At 40.2% G+C, this 19774-nt stretch overlaps 1 protein-coding gene across 6 annotated transcripts in view; it reads left to right on the forward strand.

Moving 5' to 3' along the window:
• Nucleotides 1-19774, forward strand: part of FHOD3 (formin homology 2 domain containing 3) — a 379358-nt gene that overhangs the window by 302210 nt on the left and 57374 nt on the right. For all 6 annotated transcript variants that reach the window (XM_065667731.1, XM_065667733.1, XM_065667735.1 and 3 more), the window contains 4 exons: nt 1730-1959; nt 8590-8883; nt 12276-13162; nt 19059-19217. In XM_065667731.1, coding sequence (XP_065523803.1) covers nt 1730-1959; nt 8590-8883; nt 12276-13162; nt 19059-19217 — 1570 coding nt within the window. The remainder of the gene's footprint in view (nt 1-1729; nt 1960-8589; nt 8884-12275; nt 13163-19058; nt 19218-19774) is intronic.

The raw sequence follows: 19774 nt of genomic DNA on the forward strand, positions 1-19774 counted from the left end.
ACTGGAAAACCCTCCTCAGCGGCAGCCAGCTGGTCTGTACCTGTTGGAGCTAAGTGATTGATTTGAATGTCTCTTTATGAGTCTGAAGTCCCATATGCTCTACCTGTGGGGAGGGGGAAGACACAATACTTAAGTGACCAATGTTAAAAGAAAGACTGGCTTCATGAACTGTAACCCTAAGTTGATGCCAGTGAAAGGCTTTTTCCTCTACTGAAAAGGCAAGAAATCATTCTAGAGAATTGGCTCCATGTTAGAACTGTAAACAGTTCCTATTTTATAACCATACAAGTATGTGGCTTGTTATATATTCATCCAGAGTCTGTAGGGGTTCTTTTTCTTGCCGAATTTGTTCAAAGCCTGTGCATACCTCTGGACGAATAAAAGAAAATGAGTTTGTTCTTCATTATTGCTGTTTGCAATAAAGCAAATTGCCTCTGAAAACACAAGGAGTGCTCTTCAAAGGCACGTTTCTATGCTCTATATGGATGTTTGCAAGTGTGCATGCGTGTGTGGCTGCCATATGCACTAAGCATGTTTGTTACCACATATGGCTGACTTTTCCCTGCCTGCTTTTAATGCACCCTTATACCCTAATCTGGGCTGTCAATGAGGCAGAAGGGGGGAGGAGTGGTGTTCCCTGTTACAAAGTGTTTACAATGGTGGGTTATAGGAGGATGACTACAGTGTTTTGGGGACATAAGCAGTAGTCTTGATTAACCTGTTTAACAGTTCACTTGTGGGTAACACAAACAGTCTAAAGCCCGATCCAGCTGTAGTCATGAATTTATTCCTTAGCAAATAATGGTGGATAAAATTAGCAGACATCTGGAAGAGGCACATATTTCAAAGTTATTTTAGTCGAAATGTATAAAGCACACTATGAAGAATATGATTGGTAGCTGGTCTTAATAAACAGTTAGTGAGTTCTGCCTGCCTAAAATGCAAAACAGATGTATCTTTGTTCTTTTAAAGTGACTTTGATGAATAAACTACATGTGACGTCAGGTACAAGCTATTGGATGTCTAAGTCCGGCAGAGAAATTTTTTAGAATAAAAAAAATAAAGAAAACTTTCCATTGTAGACTCTGGAGAGAACAAAGTGAATTCCAGTGCATTGCTCTCAGAGCAAATAGAAGCAGGTTCAGAAACTTTAGATAGTCAATCCAAACATTTATTATTGGTATTATTTCCAGGGAGATCTGTTTTTGTCTGCTGCACTAAACTAAACTGTTACCCTCTCCTTGCAGCAAGTCTCAGACTTTGTCTGTTTGCATCAGTACTAAGGGGCTCTGGCTTTGGAGGGTTTTTTTTTTTTCTTTTGCCCTTTTTTGGTTTTTTGTTTTTTTCTTCCTTCTTTTGGATTTTATTCCCTCTCGTTTTGTTTTGGGAAAGGGAGGGCTGGGAGGAGGAGGGTGAAGGAGGAGGGTGAAAAGGAGGACAGGCAAATGCTTCCAAAAGCAGAAGGACTATGCAGACACAATACTGTATCTAAAGGCTCTTTAACTCTGCTGGGTTTTGCTTTTGTTTTGTCATGAGCAATTTAACATTTTTCAGGGAAATAGTCTCCGCTTTGGTGTGCATTCTTTGGCAGATAGAGCAGGCAGGCAGTTTAGTACTGTACCCCTTGTGTCAGGAAGTCAGCTCATTCTCTGCAGGTGTTTCATCCATAAACAAGCATCAGCCACAGACTTCTTTTCTTTACGGAAACCCTCTGGAATTTAACTTTCAGATACAAATACTTGGAGAGATTGGCAGCAGAGGAGTATGAGAAGGAGCTGAAGAGTCGGAGCGTAAGCCGAGGCAGAAGTGAGCTGTCCTTGAACCTGAGATCTCCTTCAGCCCCATCCTCACCTGCCCCATCCTCACCTGTACCCAAGTGCATCAGCCCAGCATCCATAGAGTCCCAGGAAGAGCTGAAGACCCCTTCTACCCCTTGTGGGACCCCTCAGCCTTCAGAAGGTAAGTGAAAAGGAGGGCAGGGGAAAGAGCAGTGATTTTATCACAGATTCTTTTGGGCTAGCAGTGCTTTTAGATGCATGAGTCCAAGAATATAACCTCTGAGATACCAGAGTAAAGGGTCATCTTGTATTGTTTCATGCTGTCTTTTTTAATTTCCTCTGTTTTTTGCATAGATTTGGATATCTTCTAGTCTATTCAAGCAGCGAACACACTGCTAATTGGGCTATGATTTATATTACCATTGTCTGTTGCTATTAGAATGGAATAATTGGAAAATAGAGCATACAGAGGGTCTTAATTTTAGCATCATGTTCCTTGTATATTAGAAGTTACTGAATACTAGACCAATAATATTCCTGCCAACAGATTTTGCTTATGTGGATTCTCTGAAAGAAATGCAACAGATGAATGCCAAGATTATAATAACCTTCCAGCAGAGCAAAAGCTGAATGGGACAAACTGAAGGTCTTGAATTGAAGGCAGGGAGGGTGTGTTGGTTATTTTTAACACCAACAAAAACTCTTAAAATTGTAGCACAAGTAGTAACGGACTTAAAAGAGACCACAGACAATTAGTAAAAAGGAATATATAATTAGTGCTTGCATGGTTGGTTTGCTGTCATATAATTTATTGGTGTGCAGAGCAATACTTTTTGTGTGTGCACGTCATTCTGCTACTTGCATCATGTACCCCTCCTTCAGTCCTCAAGAAACACCCACCATACAGATTTATATTTGCACCACATGATGTTGCATTAACATTGGGAGCTAGAATGCATGTTGAGGGTGAATTATCACCATCATTCATTTTTATTTGATTTGATTTCCTGCTACATGCTATAGGTGATTAATGCATTTGTAACTTGCACTGCTTGGTTTTATTGAGTGTTATGGCTGGTAGCATGCTATAAAGCAAGGCAATTTAAGAAAAAAGTTACAAATACCGAATGTTGCATATGTTTATCCTCACTGTACTAAGTAGGTGGAGTTTATTTAATTTAGGTTTATATATTTTCACAATTATATTCCCAGTTTTCTTGTCTGGCACCTTAAAAGTCTCAGTGGAATCATTTGAACTTAAAAAACATGGGCATTTTTCTGTAATACTGATATTAAGAAACATCCAGATACTCTTTTTTTAAGTACAATATTACTTTTAAAGCAAATAAGCTAGATTTTTCCACCATTAGGGTTTCAGAGCTGGGTAGGGAGCAAATATCTCCTTTATGATGATTATTTAAACATATTTCTCCTGGAAACATTAAAATAAAAATGCAGCATGAAATGGAGCAGCACAATCCATTTGGAGAATGCATTTAGAGCAGGTGGACAGGGCAACTTCAGGCAGCCAGAATATGGCAAACCATTCAACACGTGGGTAGACAGGACATCACTACTAAAACTCCTGGCAATATCAGCTGCATCAGAGGGCAGCACCTTGCAAGTTGACAGCAAAGAGAGAACGTATGGACAGGACAGAGTAAGCCTTCAGCGAAGGGCAGCTACAGGCAGATAGCCAGGTTGGCATCAGAACAGGGTCGTGAAATCTGCATACTTCAGCAGGAGCTGTGCACGAGGAAGGATGCTGTTTCAGGCCTACCAAAACCATTGGGAACATACGAAGTAATGAGTGTGTAGGCAGGGCAGGCTCACTCATCTGGAGGTGACCAGATTTTTGATTATCAGCCAACAGCTGGCAGGCTTATTTTTAGATTTTGTACCATAGCCTCTAGACTATTATCCAAGTTCCTTATGCTCTATAATGATTTAAAATCTTGACTTTTACTGTCTTTAGGAAATGTTATGAATCCCACTTAATAGATAGAGAAACTGAGGCATTAACTTGCTTAAGGAAGTTGTAGGAAAGCTGAAATACAGCCATGGACAGAATCGAGATTACTTGTACCCGAAGCAGTTGCTTTGAACATGGGGGTCACCATCTTCCCAAGAAAGGATGAAACTGCACAAGCAAAACACTTCCTTGGTTCTGGGCATAGGACCCTCCAAAGACTCTACAAGAATGGTGTTAATGGGTATGTGATATTCATCTGCAGAATTCAGAACCTGAAGTCAAACGGGAAGTGTGTTCTTTACTAGCAAAATTTCAGAGTCAAATTTATTTTATGCCATCCAGTATCTACTGGACTTAAGAAGGAAATGGATTTTGGCTGTGGAACTTTGTCCCATGCTGTGAAACATCTCCTTATCATTACCCAATATAAAAATCTGGAATTACTGAGCTGAAGTGTTTTCTTGTATAAAACAATTGGTTCCACTAAAGTTATCAAGCCTTGTAAGACTTACTCTTGTAAAACTTGGGGTATGGCATTCAGAGGAAATGAAGGCAATCCCATAACTGCAAAGTGGAACTTAATGTTGGTTTCTTTTTTGTGAGAGCTACTTCCTCTTTTGTAATTTCATTGGAGAATATTTTATGAAGAGCACATGTGCAAAGCACAATAACCAAGACATCTCTGAAGTCAGTCAACGAAGGAATTGGAGATGAACCCTTCTCTCAGAAAAGCAGATTTTTTAGCACTTGAGGAAGTAAGCAGGCCAACCCAAGCGCACACTGTGGACAGTAGGAAGCCTTCTGAACATATTAGTAGCTGAGCAAAGCTTAAACACTGCCTACAGTATGACTGGTGAAAACATTTCGGTAAATGGAGAAGCACCAGGGTCTGAGGGTGCAGTGAGGCCATTGCAGCCCCAGTTGTAGAGCCAAAGGAGCGAGAGTACAGGAAGTCAGAGAAGGAACTTGGGTGGGAGACAAAGGAACATAATTTCTGACTTAATGAAGAAAGAGCCAGTTCCCTACTGGTAATCACTCTGTGCTAGCTTTTATCATCACAAGGAATGGGAAGAAAAGATAAGGGTGGGGGTGGAGGAAAAAAGAGAGTCCGTGATGTATTCATAGCAAGAGGATTCCTGTGTTGGAGGAACTGAAGGGAGATTACAATCAAGACTTTAAGCAATGCCAAAACAGTTGAACCAAGAGAGTTTCAGGTAGGTACAGCCATCTTCAGACTTAGTGTATGTATCCTCAGGAGAAACTTAGCCTATGTACCTCCCAGTTCCAAGTAGAGAGCTAAGAAAATTACTGTTACCCTTGCAGGGGATTAGATGTAGACACAGACGAATGTTTGTTCTCTCTGAGGGGCTTATAGGACTATGGGGTTGAGGTCTTACCTGCAGGTACTAGGGATGCAACATCTTGTGTCTGCTTCAAAGTTTATTTGTAGTTGAGTATCAAAAGGAAAGTCACTATTCTCCATGTCCCTGTATAATGTAAGCCCGTAGCCAAATTTTTCAGAAGAGAGCAGCTTACTGTCATTTCTAACCTCTCCCTCAAAAGAGGGCTGTCACCAACATCTGATCAGATCATAACCGATCAGGTTGCTAGGGCTTTTTATGACCAAGTCTTGAAACTGTCAGAAGATGCAGATTGCACCACATCTCAAAACAACAAAGTCTTTACACATTCTCTTACACTGTCTCTTTTACAACAAAGTCTTTACACATTCTCTTACACTGTCTCTTTTAGTGATGAAGTGCTTGAGAGATTTCAATCTTCCAAGAAGTCTTTCCATTTTTTTTTCCAATTATGCATTTTTAGAGATTAAGTTCTGGCTAAAAAAGAAGAGGGCATATAAGTCAAAAATTAGTCCTTAAATATACATACAGTTTTCTTCCTCCTGATTAATCCAATTGCAAATGAAACTTTTGATTATTTGGTTTAAGGTGGGGGAGAAACTAAGCCTTGGGAGAAGTGTGAAAAATGGCATTTGCAGGTGAAGAAAGATTGCCTCTACTATTGAACTCTTTTTGTCTGGTGTGAAGATGGATCCCATAGATAAGAGACTAAAAGTCCCAGCTCATTTTCAGTAGGCCACCACCAGACATTCACTGAGAACTGTATTTTTTAACATCTTCAGAAGTCCTTATCACATCACAATGGATTACAAAGTGGAACTGCAAGTAATGGACACAGGTCTTGATTGCTGGCTTGGTTCTTCTGCTAGTGTTTGCTGACAGATTTGATTTTTCAACTGCTTTTTAAGGGAAACGCTAATGGACTTAGCTCACTATTTATAAGTTACTTGGGTTATAGGTGGGTTGCTTGATATTATCCCTAAAAAGAGAGAGACTGGCAAAATGGAGAGAGGAAGTGGCTGGTCACTTTTCCCAAGTAAGAAGCAATAGGACAAGAAGTAACAGCTTCAAGCTGCGCCAGGGAAGGTTTAGATTGGATATTCGGAACAATTTCTTCACCAAGAGGGTGATCAGGTATTGGAACAGGCTGCTCAGGGAAGTGGTGGAATCACCATCCCTGGAGACATTCATAAAACATGTAGATGAGGACCTCAGTGACATGGAATAATGGTTGGACTCTGTGATCTTAAAGTATTTTCCAACCTAGTTGATTCTATGATTCTATGAAAATGAGTGTCAACACATCCTTGTTTTGTTATAGAAGTGCTTTGATTTTGATACTCCTTGAATTCAAAAGAGCAGCCTGTGTCACTATATTGCTCTTTACTCTTTGTTATATATTAGATTCTGCTAAGATACTGTATCTTTCTGGTATGTGTGGAATATTCCTTGTTTGAGGAGTATCCAGAATTCTTTTGAATATTTTATTTTTCTCAAACATTCCTTACATTTCCCCTACTTTATCCTATTGAATCTTCAGTGTAGCTTCTTGACAATAAAGGTGCCACAAACATTAACAGTCCTCACCATGTTTTAGTCAGTTTCTTTCTCCACCTGAGCTGTTACAGTTAACGTTTTTGGCTATTGCATGACACTATTTCTAGAGAGAAGCATATAAAATTCATATGAAACCATTATTATTCCAGGATGAAATGATGGCAGTAGTATATATGGACCATCACAACATGGCAAGCTCAGCATTTCATGCTACAGTACCATGTTAATTCCATGAACTCCTGAAGGATTCCTAAGCTTCCATCTCAGTTATATTCAAATCTTGGCTTGACTTTAAACTGGTTTTGTGCTATACCTACACGCTGACAGCTGTGGTCAGAAGACCACCACTGGGATTCAGGGTGTCTGCCAGCTTCTTGCCAGCTCTCTATAATTTTGATTTTCTCATAGGCAGTGTCCAGTGTATAGCCATAGGTAAGGTACATTTAGAGAGACAAAGTGTGTGCAGAGCTGCTTGCATTTCTAAAATTAGACTTTTAGATGCTCTTTATGTATAAGAAAGGTAGGCTTCAAATTGGGAGTGTTTCAAAACATCTTAAGAGGGATTTGAGTGAGAATGAACTGTATATTAAACGTACATTTCTCATATATAAATGTATTATAGGTACGCATGTCTGGTTATTTATCTAAATATTTAAACATTAAACATTTAAAATCAATTGTGAAAGTGTAGAAGCTTAGCTCCAGTGAAATTGGTGGCAAAAGAAGCTTTTGCAATTTTGTACACTTAAATTATATGAAATGAAGTGGAATAATATGGTACTGAAGATGCATTACTGAAAGCTGGCTTAGAGACATAGGTGTTATTGTAAAGATAGGCACAAATATTGCTAGAAATCATTATTCTTTGTGGGGATGTCTCAGAAAAGAGTCTAGGCACACAGCATGAAACAGTTAATAGAAGGAAAAAACAAGTATGACTTGGTCATTGTAGTTTAGCCACCCAAAACACAATTTAGTATAGAAGGAATTTGGGAAGTAAGCAGAACTAACTTGCATGCCCATTTTCATCACTCTCGCATGGCCATTTCAGTTTTCAGAAAATTGTGAGCTGCTTGAAATGAATATGTGTGGATGCTTTTCAGTTTCTTTGCAGCATGCAGAGAATATTTGCATGTGAAAATCTGCTGTTAAAGCTCAAAGGCCTAAAAGTGAATGAATTTCAATGTCAGTGATAAAGCAGGGAAGAAGAAACCAAGTTTACTACCAACAGTGTTTGCTTTGTGCCAACTGATAAAAAGCCAAGTATGCCATATGGCAACCAATTGGAAACTGAATTTCTGCTATATGCCAAGCAGTTGGAAACTTTGTTCACTTTTGATGTGGCTATTCTGAAGTAAATGTGCATGAAAAACATATGGGTTTTGTCAGCCAAAAGTGTGACAGTGCCATTTCCAGACTGTGCCATTCAACTGTGTTAATAAAACTAATATTTGTACTTTCTCGTTGAAGTGTTCCTCATCAGGTGAGAAAAGAATTCTTCCAGAACCCAAAGAAAATTCAACCAAAAGCCACACTCTCCCTCCTTTCCCTTTTTAAAAGATCTCTTCCTTCCTGGCTCTGTCTAGGCACTGAGTTGTCAGTCACGCTCAGGTGGGATGCCCATTTTCTGCTGGTTGCTTCAAATCCTTATGTGTGTACAACACTCCAGCTGTGGAAGTATGTACAGAAATAGCAGGCTGGCAAGCAACGGGGTTTGCCAGGCCACTCTCACGTGCAATGCTGTCGTCACACAACATTCATCAGTCTGTTGCTCTTAATGTTCAGCATGCCATGGACTTGCTTTTTATTTTCTTTCTGTGAAGCACTTGTACAACTTTCAAGTCACTCTCATTTAGAGGGGTGAGCCTGAGATAATTCCATTGTTAAGTGAATATCTTTCTCCCATTGTTCTCTTCACCAGTGAGTGCCAGTGAACCTGAACCAGAGACAGAGACAGAACCAGAACAGGAGGCTGAGGCCAAGCAGGGAACGGAGACACCCAAGGAAATAGAGACTACAGAGGTGGGACCAGAGAGTGAGGTGGAGCAAGGACGAGAAAGAGAGCCAGAAGAAAGTGCAATACTCAGTGAAAAAGAGAGGCAGAATGAGGAAGTGAATGAAAAAGACAACTGCTCTGCATCCAGTATATCCTCAGCAAGCAGCACTTTAGAGAGGGAAGAGAGAGAGGACAAGTTAACCAGTGACAATGAAACTGGTAAAGTGAAGTTTTTTCAATAATGAAGGGTTTCTGGTGTAACAAAATGTTTAATTAGCATCTCTGTTGTTGTGTAAATTAGCTAACAAACCCTTTGCACCTATGTAAGACTTTCTTCACCCTGGACAAGTTTGGTCTACTCTCTCTTTGGAAATCACAGATGGAATGGGGTTTCTATGTTTGAGAGACTGTAACACCTTGATGAAATGAGGTTTCCTTTGATTTGAGACAATTTTCTCATAAGGTAATATATTAAGTGTGGAATCATCGTGTTGCAGCAAATTGCATCTCTGGCTCCCAGAGAATCCTCTACACATAAGACAGTAAGACAAGGGGTTGTGCTGAAATAAGTTGTCATGAGATTCCAGATACTTTTTCTCATCCTTTTTGTGGAAGAGAAAGAGCAATGAGGACTGGAGTGTTTGTTCCTTCCTTCCAGTTCTCCCATCTTGGTTAGGTTTCAGAAAGCAGAGAGGGATACATTGGAGCTGCTAAAGATATGTGGCCATCTTTAGATGGTGTGGAGGAGGCACATGAAGTAGACCTCGACTGGAAAAGACCATTTCTGCAGTGAACAGTTGTTCTGTGCAGGTGTGCCACCAGGCACCTGTAAAGGTCCAGCCTAGAAGTCATCTTAAGAGCCAGCTTTCTGCCTGGAGAGATAATGACAACTAGAGCTTGACATCCAACTCAGGCAGGGAGGGAGTGAAAAGCAGATTTTGAACCTTTGATTAATTATTCTTTTCCCCTTTTTCTATGGAGGTGAAGGAATTTAATGTTGTTAGGGCATTTGGTTTCCAAGTTTTCTTAGGGCTGGACAGTTGAGTGCATTGTTCAAAGTTTTCTAAATTCTAGGTAAGAAAACAAGAATTACAAAAATTCACAGTTTGAAATAGTTTTGATCTTTCCTGAAAGAAGAGGGATAACTCTGAATCACAAGGATTACCTCACAGAAATAAACTGTCAGATTGTGTTGTTCACGTTTAAACCCCATCACTTCTGAGGGGTTTTGTTGCTGGTGGTGTCGGGTTTTCTTTCCTGGGAAAAATTTTATGGCACAGACAATTAATACCATCATTTTATTCTAAATTTAAGAGCGATTTTTTTTTCAACCAGCGCTGAGATTGTGTTACCTAGAATGCTACTGTAGTCTTAAAGAATGTAGATGGATATGTATGTAGGAAAGAGAAGGGATGTATGACAGGTGAAGGATGTTGTTACACTGTGGCATGTTCCAAGATAGTCCAAGCGCAAATAAGGCAGAAGAGGTTATAGGGTTTTTCCCTCATCTTGTCAGGTACCAAGCTGTTACTACTCTAAGTGCTTACATGTTTTTTGTTAAAAGCTAAGAAATGTACACTGTTATTGAAAAATCAACATCTTAAAATTGACCTATGTTACCAGTAGACCAAAGATTTACTAGTTTGTGCTATGTAGGAGGTCTCATGTAGTGGGTTGTTTGCTGTCTAGTAAGTGAGGAGATTCAGAAAGCAAAAGAAAGCACATTCTTCAGCAGTTCTCACATTTCCAACAAGCAGTTTGCCATTTATGAGGTGGCCCATTTGTTCTGCCCAGATGCATTAAGGGCAAAGGAGTAAAGCCTTCGGTCCTGGCTCTTCCTTCATTAGCTAGCCTGCTGAATTTGGCTTCCAACATGCCATGTTTCTCCACTGATATTTCAAAGCTTTACCTGTGGAGATGAGTGCAGAAGAGGTGAGCAAGGTAGCCAGAGTCTTCACTGATCTTTGATCAGCTAGGGCACATGGAGGAGTCTTGGAGAGCCCAAGTTGGAGATTTTGTCTGGGGGAATTTTGATGAGCAGTTTTGCAAAGGGGTTAAATCATGAAAGATCCCAGCGGCTGAAACTGAGAGCAGGTAGGTCATGAGGGATTTATAGGAGGGATCTAAAGAACGGATATTTGAAGGAAAAGCTGGGAGTAGGGGGAAGTCCTTGGAGAGGCTTAGCAGGTAAAATTTGTGGTGTGGGGAAGGAGTTGTCACATTGTCTAGCGAAACTACATCAAAGACAAATCTAAGAAACTACCTCAGGTGACAAGTCTTGGTGAAAAAGCAATCCCATAGGTAAGGTGGGAAGAAGAATAAGCAGGTAATGGAAGCAGTCAATCCTTCTTCAGGAAAGTTGAAAGAAACAGTTCTGGAGATTGCATCCATTGCTGAAAAAGGAGTCTTTCTTTTGTTTGGGGTTAAATCTCTGGACTCATCTTAAAATGTGGCTTAGGTGAGAGTCATTGCTGTCCATATGCTTTGTGCTGTGAGACCCATCCTACATCTTAATGTGGTGTAAGGGGTAAGCGAGAGCTGTGGAGCCCTGGATGTGGATCTCGCCAAGGGGACACTTCTCAGAGCACAGGAATAGATAGTAAAAAAACAACTCCATTGAAGGAAACCATAAAAGATGTTTAAAACTCTAAAGTATTAAAACAGGTGAAGAAGGGGAGAAAGAGGAGAAACACAGGTAAAATGGAAGTTTAAGAAAAAGGGCAACTGATAGGTATAAAGGAAAAGGTTTAACCACAAGGGGCCAAAAAGAAGGCAGGCTAACAACCAAAATGAAATGTGTTTAAGAAATAGAGTTTATAAAAAATACATTAATAAAATGTGCAAAGACTATGGGGAACAGAAGGAATCCCATACAGGAAATACAGTAAGTGTGAAGAATTATCTTTGTTCATGTTTAATCATTTCATATGATGCCCACTGGAAAAAGAAGCACCATACTTTTTAGACACCCTATCCACATTGGTTAGCAGCATTATATTAAAGGAAATTTAGTCACAGAGACACTTACATCATTTATTTTTACAATTTGACCACTATACTTTGTTATTTATGGTGCTGTCTCAAACATGGTATTTTGCAGATTATTGTTGAGAAAAATAGTAGTCAGAAAGATGAAGCTTCATTACAGTGATGTTAAATGATTGTGATGTGGGAAGACGGCCATTAGGCTTTCAATGCCATTATATATCACAGGGAGGGTAACAGTGGTTGATGATGAGCAGCATTTTCCAAAGCTCTTTTGTAAAGGTGCTCATGTTCCTAGAAGTAACTTTTTAAATCTTGCTTACACTTATTAAGTTGCCCTGAGAACTATACCGTGGGTATGCAGCCTGCTCTGGGGTTCAAATCCCTCCCAGGCTATGCTGGTTATTTTCAGCTCCTATTCCTTTGTTGAGAATTACTCCCAGCCCATCAATATTGGGCCATCTATCAGCACTCTCATTTACTTCAAGATGTTTAAAGCTACTGCTTGCCCATTTTCAGAATAATTGTGCATGCGTCCTCCCATTTTTTCTGGTGGGTTAAAGAGTGTTCTTGGTGCTTTGGCTCCCTCCCCTTGACTCTTTCTGTCTGTGTGTGTGTGATTGCAGGTCCATGGTCACAGACCATTCAGGATGCTGGTGTGAATGAACAGTGCAGCAACATTCTCAACAACAAGCGGTTTATGCTGGACATGTTGTATGCGCATAACAAAAAACCCAAGGATGAAGAGGAGAAGGAGCTGGAGGCGAAGGAGGAAAAGGAGACGGAGGAAAGTGAGGAGTCACTCACTAGCCTAGCCAGTAGGATCTCTATCCTTCAGGCCACAAAGCAGGCCAAAGATGAAAGCGTCAAAAAGATGGAGATTGGAAATCTGGACAATCAAGGCAGCGTGAAAGCCTTTGCAGAAAAATTCAACAGTGGTGAGCTGGCCAAGGGGACAGCTGTGCCTGAAGATGAAATCAGTGAACAGGTCCCTGAGAAAACTCCAGCACAGCCGAAGAAGGAATCTGACTACATCTGGGATCAGCTCATGGCTAATCCTAGAGAACTTAAAATCAAAGACATGGATTTTACAGACTTGGGGGAGGAGGACGATGTAGATGTGTTGGACATGGATATGGGTCCCGGGGACTCCCTTGTTCCCCCTCCTCCACCTCCACCTTCCTTTCTGGGTTTGCCTCCTCCACCACCTCCCCCGCTGTTTGGATGTCCGCCTCCACCTCCACCCTCTGCTAATTTATTGGCTCCTCCTCCGCTGTTCAGCACTCCTCAGGGTTTAGGGTCACCCCAGGTTTCTAGGGGTCAGCCAGCATTTATAAAGAAGAAGAAAACCATTCGTCTGTTTTGGAATGAGGTACGGCCATTTGAGTGGCAGTGTAAAAACAACAAACGCTGCAGAGAATTCCTGTGGTCGAAACTGGAACCCATTAAGGTGGACACTTCCAAACTGGAGCATCTCTTTGAGTCTAAATCCAAGGAACTGCCTGTCACAAAGGTACGGCGCGTATTCAGCTTGTTATTATTTTGCTGTTGTATTGGTATTCGTTCTGAGTTAGATCTCCGTGATTTATATTGTTTGTATGAAAATGATGGAAAATTCTGGTTCTCACTTGGCCTATGATGGATGATATTCCATGGCCTGAAACTAGGAGATGAGTTTAGGGTGGTGTACATGCCAAGCTGCCATCCTGTCTCAGGTCTGTCGGTTTGGGGACATTAATTCAGGTGGGGAATACCAACACATTCTTTTTTAGCTTGTTTATGGCTGAGTGCCAAACTAGGTATTGAAATCTGAAATATTTTCTGTTACAGTCAGGTAAAGGTCACGGCATGATGATTCATATCTGTGAATTTGACAGTTCCTCACTTGGTAATATTTTCCTAATCATTATGTGGAAAGGTTAGAATACCAAACTGGCTCTGCTGCAAAGAGGCTACACATGTGCTTTGTTCAGCGGGATCGATTTATCAGCTGGACAAAGTTTACAGCTAAACTCTGCAGGGGTGTTGGGTTTTTGTTTTATACTGGCGGACAGGCTTATTTTAGATCCTTAATTTGTACAATGTGGCTCTCCAAATTTTAGGATAGAAGCTGGCACAGGAAATACCTCTGTAGCTAGGGTTCCCTCTTCCTTAGTATTGTTATAAAATAAATTCAGAAAGGCTGGGTGACATGGCTGTTTAACATTAGACTCAACAACAAAAGGGAGCCTTTTATAGTTACACTTAGGAATTTGAAGTAGCATTTAAAAAGTTATTAGCTTAAAGTTTGCTTTTCATGGCTACATAAAATTCTGAGCAGAATAATCAGTATCAAGGAAGCAATTTTTTTTTCCAATTAAAATGCTAGTAAAAGATGTCAATCTCTCTTACTTAAATAAATCACTTATATGTTTTCTCTGTATGCCTGTATGTTTTATAGTGACATAAAAACCCACCAGCACCTTGCATATTTTTCTTCTCTTTGGCTGGCAAAGTTGTTATCTGTCCTACCCATCCTGCATATTATTGTTTGCTGTCATCTAGGGAGACTGGATGTCTCACAGTAAAAGTTCTCCATGTCACTTGTGTGGGTTATTAACTCAAAATTTTCTAATAGTCCTTCTTGAACTTCTTGGCCAAGTGGAAACATTGTAATTTGAACAATCAAGCCCCTCATTAAGTACCTGACAAACAACAGGTACATACATAGATGGCTTGCATAGATCCTGCCACCGTTGTTCTTACCTGACATAGATGCATGTAGGTCTGAAACGTATGGCATAGCAGCTCTAAAAACACATATAGTTCGTTTGGCTGAGATTAATTTCTTTCTCTAATTCCTTTTCTGCTGAGGAAGGAATGCTGGTGACATCGTGGTGTGTTACTCCTCATCTCTCTCCCTGTAAATACAAATCTGCCACAGATGGTTCATAGATGGAAGGAATGAGAGCATTTTCTTAGATCCATAAAACATTTAATTCCTTGAATTGAATGTGGAATGATGACATATTTGCCATTTCCAAGGTTTAGCTTTGTGCTAAATGCCAGTATTGTAATGGATCTCTCTGGCTGACTCTTAATCTTTTATTCTCACCCAAGATTTTGATAAAATGTTAAATTGTTGGAATTCTGACATATTCACTTTTGCAGTCATTAACTGTGCACATTCCCAAACTACTTTTGGCCATTTTCCCTCCCTCACACTTGCTTCGCAAACCTGCCTGATGCTTTGGCACAGCTTTTGGCTTCTGGCTGGAAGATGAGTGAGCAGGTTTCTTTGAAATTAGTGCAAGTCTGAGGAATGATTTAGGTGACTGCTTTTCTCTCGGAGACTAATAACTGCTCTCTGCATGAGACGTTATGCTTTTGGCTCTCTTTACACCCTGTCCCATTACACAGACATTGAAGTCTCATTGTCTCTAGAGGGAAGACAATGGTGACCAAGGAATACCATAGTGGAAGTTTACCCTGACTTCTGAGACTCCTGCCTGGTTTTAGAGAATACAAGCAAATCTTCAAGGGTAGGAGATGATCCTTAGGTCAAATGAGAGTAGGAGTAATTAAGCAGACCACTGGATCCATAAAAGACTTGAGGTTTGGTACGAATATTGCACTCAAATTAGGATAGCTCTCGCTTTTTCCAGACTGCTTGGTTTATTTCCAGGGAGTACATTCCCCGTTGTGTCTAGTTTCTCCTGTCCAATGGCTGCAATCCAAAACAGGTTTATTCTATAATATTGTAAAGTCTGACTCACAGCTCAGTTCAGCTGAAGAAAAGAGCAGAGAGCAACAAATCAAAAGTCAAATCTCCAGTTTTCATAGCAATAGATGGAATTAGGAGCACGGAAAAGTAACAGTCTAGAAGGATGAGAGGAAAAGCAAAGTCAGGGGGTATGTGTGGGGGGGGTGGGGGTGGCTCTGTGTTACGCATATGGTCTTTCATACAGCTGTAACCAATTTTACTCCAGTTTCTAATCCTTCACTGTGATTTCCACAACACACAGCTATAAACAGCTACTTCCTGGCTCATGAGAAGTTTTTCATTAAACACAATAGACTGCAATAAAATAAAGAGGGTTTTAAGTTGTAGGATATAATATGGGAGTTGGGGAGAAGGAGGGCTGGGATGGGAGATTCTTGATTTTAGGAAAACTTATGCCACACTGGACAACTTGCACAATGATTATAGTTAATGGAGCACCTTTAGTTGCGGAACACTTATTTTCTAAATACGGGACCACAACATTATGCTTGTGAATAGGAAGAGTAATCAGGTATCCCCTCCAAGCCAGTCTAGCATTTCTTTCTTTCTCACTCCACCAAACAAAGCACTTCAAAGTGTTTGTTTTTCTGTGAGGAGAAATGAAAACACACAGACACTACTGAATCAGCCTTGGTTGTTCAGAACTTGGTTGTGCATGAAAGTTTTGCTGATTCATCTATACCCTGTGGGATATAGTGATCCATCGTGTGCCCACAGACATAGAAACTATTAGAAGGAAAAAATTAAGACACATGTTTTCATGTGCATATGTATATACATGTCTTGATACTTATTCCTTTTGGAAACATTTGTTGTAATTTGAATAAATGACACGGCAAGTCATAAATGTGGACAAGAAATTCTGAAAAAGATTATATATATGTATCCTGGACAAAATCAGTGGCAGCTGAGTGATTCCATTTTAAACTCATAGTGCTAAATCCTTGTTCATTGAGATAGAAATTAAAGAAAAAATGCCATCTGGCTATTAAGGGATTGCCCATTTTTTTCTGCACTACTGAGATGCAGGTTGTTCTACAAATGTAAATGGAGATATTTCTGACTTGATGCTTATATATAATTACTTGGTTTATATGATCACTGGAAAAGCATTTTAAATTTTCCTATTTTAGTTAAAGCAAAGAGGCCTGTTTTAGACCATGTGCTCATAAGACCACAAATCACCTTCTGTGGGATGATAGCAGTTTTTAAGTAACCTATTTGGGCTACCCGGCAAGCAGAACAGAATCTGGCCAGTTAGGTCTTGTAAAGATCGAGATTCATTGTAATTGTTAGTGCGCTGGAGGAACATTCGTTTCCCACAAATTATACCACTTGATATATTTGTAATTCATTTTGCATTTACAGTTAACAATATAATATTCAGAAGTTCAGGGATTACGTTACATACTGACACAATAAAATATAAAATCAAGGGCACTAGTGCAATATTCCCTCAAGCACTTGAAGTCATTCTCTGTTAATGAACTTATAAAGCCCAGTCTGAAGTCACCTAATATTGTGATAGAAATTAATAGGTGTAGCTTATTTTAACAGACACTTACATGTGTGCAATTTAATTGCAGACAAAAAGCAGTTCTTTTCCTAGTGGTGGGGTGATAAAGTTCATAGTAGTAAAATCTTTCTCGTTTCTTCTTCCTTTTATTTATTTCGAAAGGATTTTTTTTGTAACTTAGCCGTTGTCCCCAGAATGGATTTAAAATCTCTTCTGCCCCTGTTTCTGAAGAGTTACTTACCCCAAAATCTTATATTCCCTATGCAGTTATAGCTCTGGAAAATACCTACATGCATACATCCCCTGTACAGCTCATCTGTCTTTCATAACTCACTGCTAAATAGCAAGTGCGCTGTTGCAATCTTAGTGATCCCAGTGGTTAGCATCATATGTCCCCCAAATGAATGTCTCTCTTGTCAGACTTGTGAACCTAAAAACAGAGCTGCAGATTTGAGGCTTACTTACCCATACCACATGTGGGAAGCCTAAATTTAACTCCTTTCCCCAGCCTTTTCCCTTCTGCATAAATTCTTTGGAGATGTGTAATTCTGTGCTGAGAAGGACAAGGTAAAAAGTGGTAGTTTGAAAAAGGCTTAGTGTAACACAGACTCAAGAGGAAGAAGTCTCTGGTGAGCCCCACTTGTTTTTATGTGGCCTTGACCTCTAACTGTGGTCCTGAAAATGTGATTAATGGCCCTGAAAGTAGACGTGACTGCTTTAAAGGAGAAGTTGCATCTCAGATCCTTCAGGTAGCTCCTGAGAAAAAGAGGGCTTTTTTACCCAAAGAAGGGAAGGTTCAAGAAGGCTCAGGAATGCTTTTAAGGAATTAAGAGAGCAGTTCTGACAGAACAGAAATATAAAAATTGAAAACAAATTTTATCTTTGCTCTCCTAAAACTTACCCAGTTTACAGCAGAAGTGTTTAATTTTAAAAAACCCAACCCTGTTATTACTTTCAGAGATCATAGCCATGTGGTAGTCCCCAGCTCCTGTGAAGTGCACTTGTTGTCAGTCTCATCTGCACACAGAACTTGCATCGTACCACATTAATCATGTAGGTATGATAAAAGTGCTGTGGTGCCACGCACCATGCTGGGCAGGGTGCTATGACTGGTGGGCAAACCTCTTCCTGTGCAGGCAAGGAACTGAGCTATGCCAGAAAAAGGCATCTTTTTAATGAGAGAACATCATTCCCATAATGAGCTGACCCACATCTGGAGGTATTTTGGTTGAATCATATTTGCTGCCTTAGTTCTTCCAATGCAGAAACAGCATGTAGACCTGACAGTAGGGTATGTTTTGACTTGGTGACTGTTGTGCAGACCCCAAGGACGTGGAGAAAAACGTTTCGTAGTCTAAAAAGCAATCCTTAGCACAAGTGGAGAATTTGTGCTTTCATTGTTGCTTATACTGGAGGTAAGATCCAAAGATTATGTCTAGTCTCAAATAGAACTTTGAAAAAAGCAGAAGGGTTGAAACTGTTCTGCACCTGTGAAGGTTTTGACAGACATATCAGGAGCATAATGTAGAATACCTTTCCTCTGGCAGCCAGAGGTCAGAAAACCATCCCAATGTCTCCAGAAAGGCCTCTACAGCTCCTTTGCCAGTGCCCAGGTTGGATTTATAACAGAGGAGATGACTGGCAGGCGGGTAGGAGCCACACTGTCTGTTTCCCATCCAGCTACACAGGCGAGAGAGGATCGGTGGCCACTCTGGGTTGACTCATCCAAGGGGTAATTGAGCCCCAGAGCCCATCAGCTGTCCAGCTACTACTGTACTGACCCTGTGGCAGAGCTGCTGCCCATCAGAGACAGCTTCAGGCTTTTTTCAGACAGACTCCTGCCCCAAACTTCAGTGTTCCCAGCCCTTGCACGCACTCCTGTGTCTCAGGCTAGCTCTGCTTTGCACAGCATCCAAGACTGCATTCAGCACTCTGGTTAAATACTGGCAGCTCATGCTGGTAACAGTAAGGATGTGGTAGAAGAATTCAGCTTTTTGGATGGCTATAAATGAATTAGTTTTACATCCAGTATCATCACCTTTGAGTAGGTGATTTCATTAGTGAAAGAAGTGACTTTTTCTTCTTAAAACAGGCTGGAGAAATAATATTCTTGTTCTCTTCTTTACCAAGAAAACTGCTGCAGATGGGAAGCGACAGGAGATCATTGTATTGGACTCAAAACGAAGCAATGCTATTAATATTGGCTTGACTGTGTTGCCCCCTCCCCGCACTATCAAGACTGCTATATTGAACTTTGACGAATACGCCTTAAACAAGGAAGGAATAGAGGTAAGGAAGAATAGTCAATATCTTCAAGTCTGTATTTTCAATGTTTCTTTTTTTTTTTTTTTTTTGTTGTACATGATGCAGGCCAGACTTTTCTTGCAAGAGGGAAAAGGGGATTTATTACATCATGACTGAGCGTTGAAACTGGTCAGATCAATGCAGTGTGCTCAGAAGCATGTTGTATTCACCTGAGATTGTGCATGCTTTGTAAACACAGACTGTCTGCTCTGTTTGTGTCTGAGTAACAATGGTGTTAATTCCTGTCAGGATTTTCAGAGTATTATCTCTTCCTCTGAAGCTTGACTGAAATAGCAGCAAGAATAGGCAGGGAGTTACTAGGGCTGATGCAAGTGGTACAGAGTTTAATAAAGTTCATGCCCAGCTAGCTGTTGGAGTCATTCTAGATTGTATATCTAATGGAAAACAAATACAGTGACTAGTTCTGCTCAAAATAGCATTTTTGTGTTACTGTTGTTTGAAGAAAAGCAGTTGGTATAAAGATTAGAGATGATGTAATTTTTACCATTACATTTTGACTTTGCAGATATTCTTAACAAGAT

This window comes from Lathamus discolor, chromosome 2 (genome assembly GCF_037157495.1).
Source record: "Lathamus discolor isolate bLatDis1 chromosome 2, bLatDis1.hap1, whole genome shotgun sequence".
Lineage (NCBI taxonomy): Eukaryota > Metazoa > Chordata > Aves > Psittaciformes > Psittacidae > Lathamus > Lathamus discolor.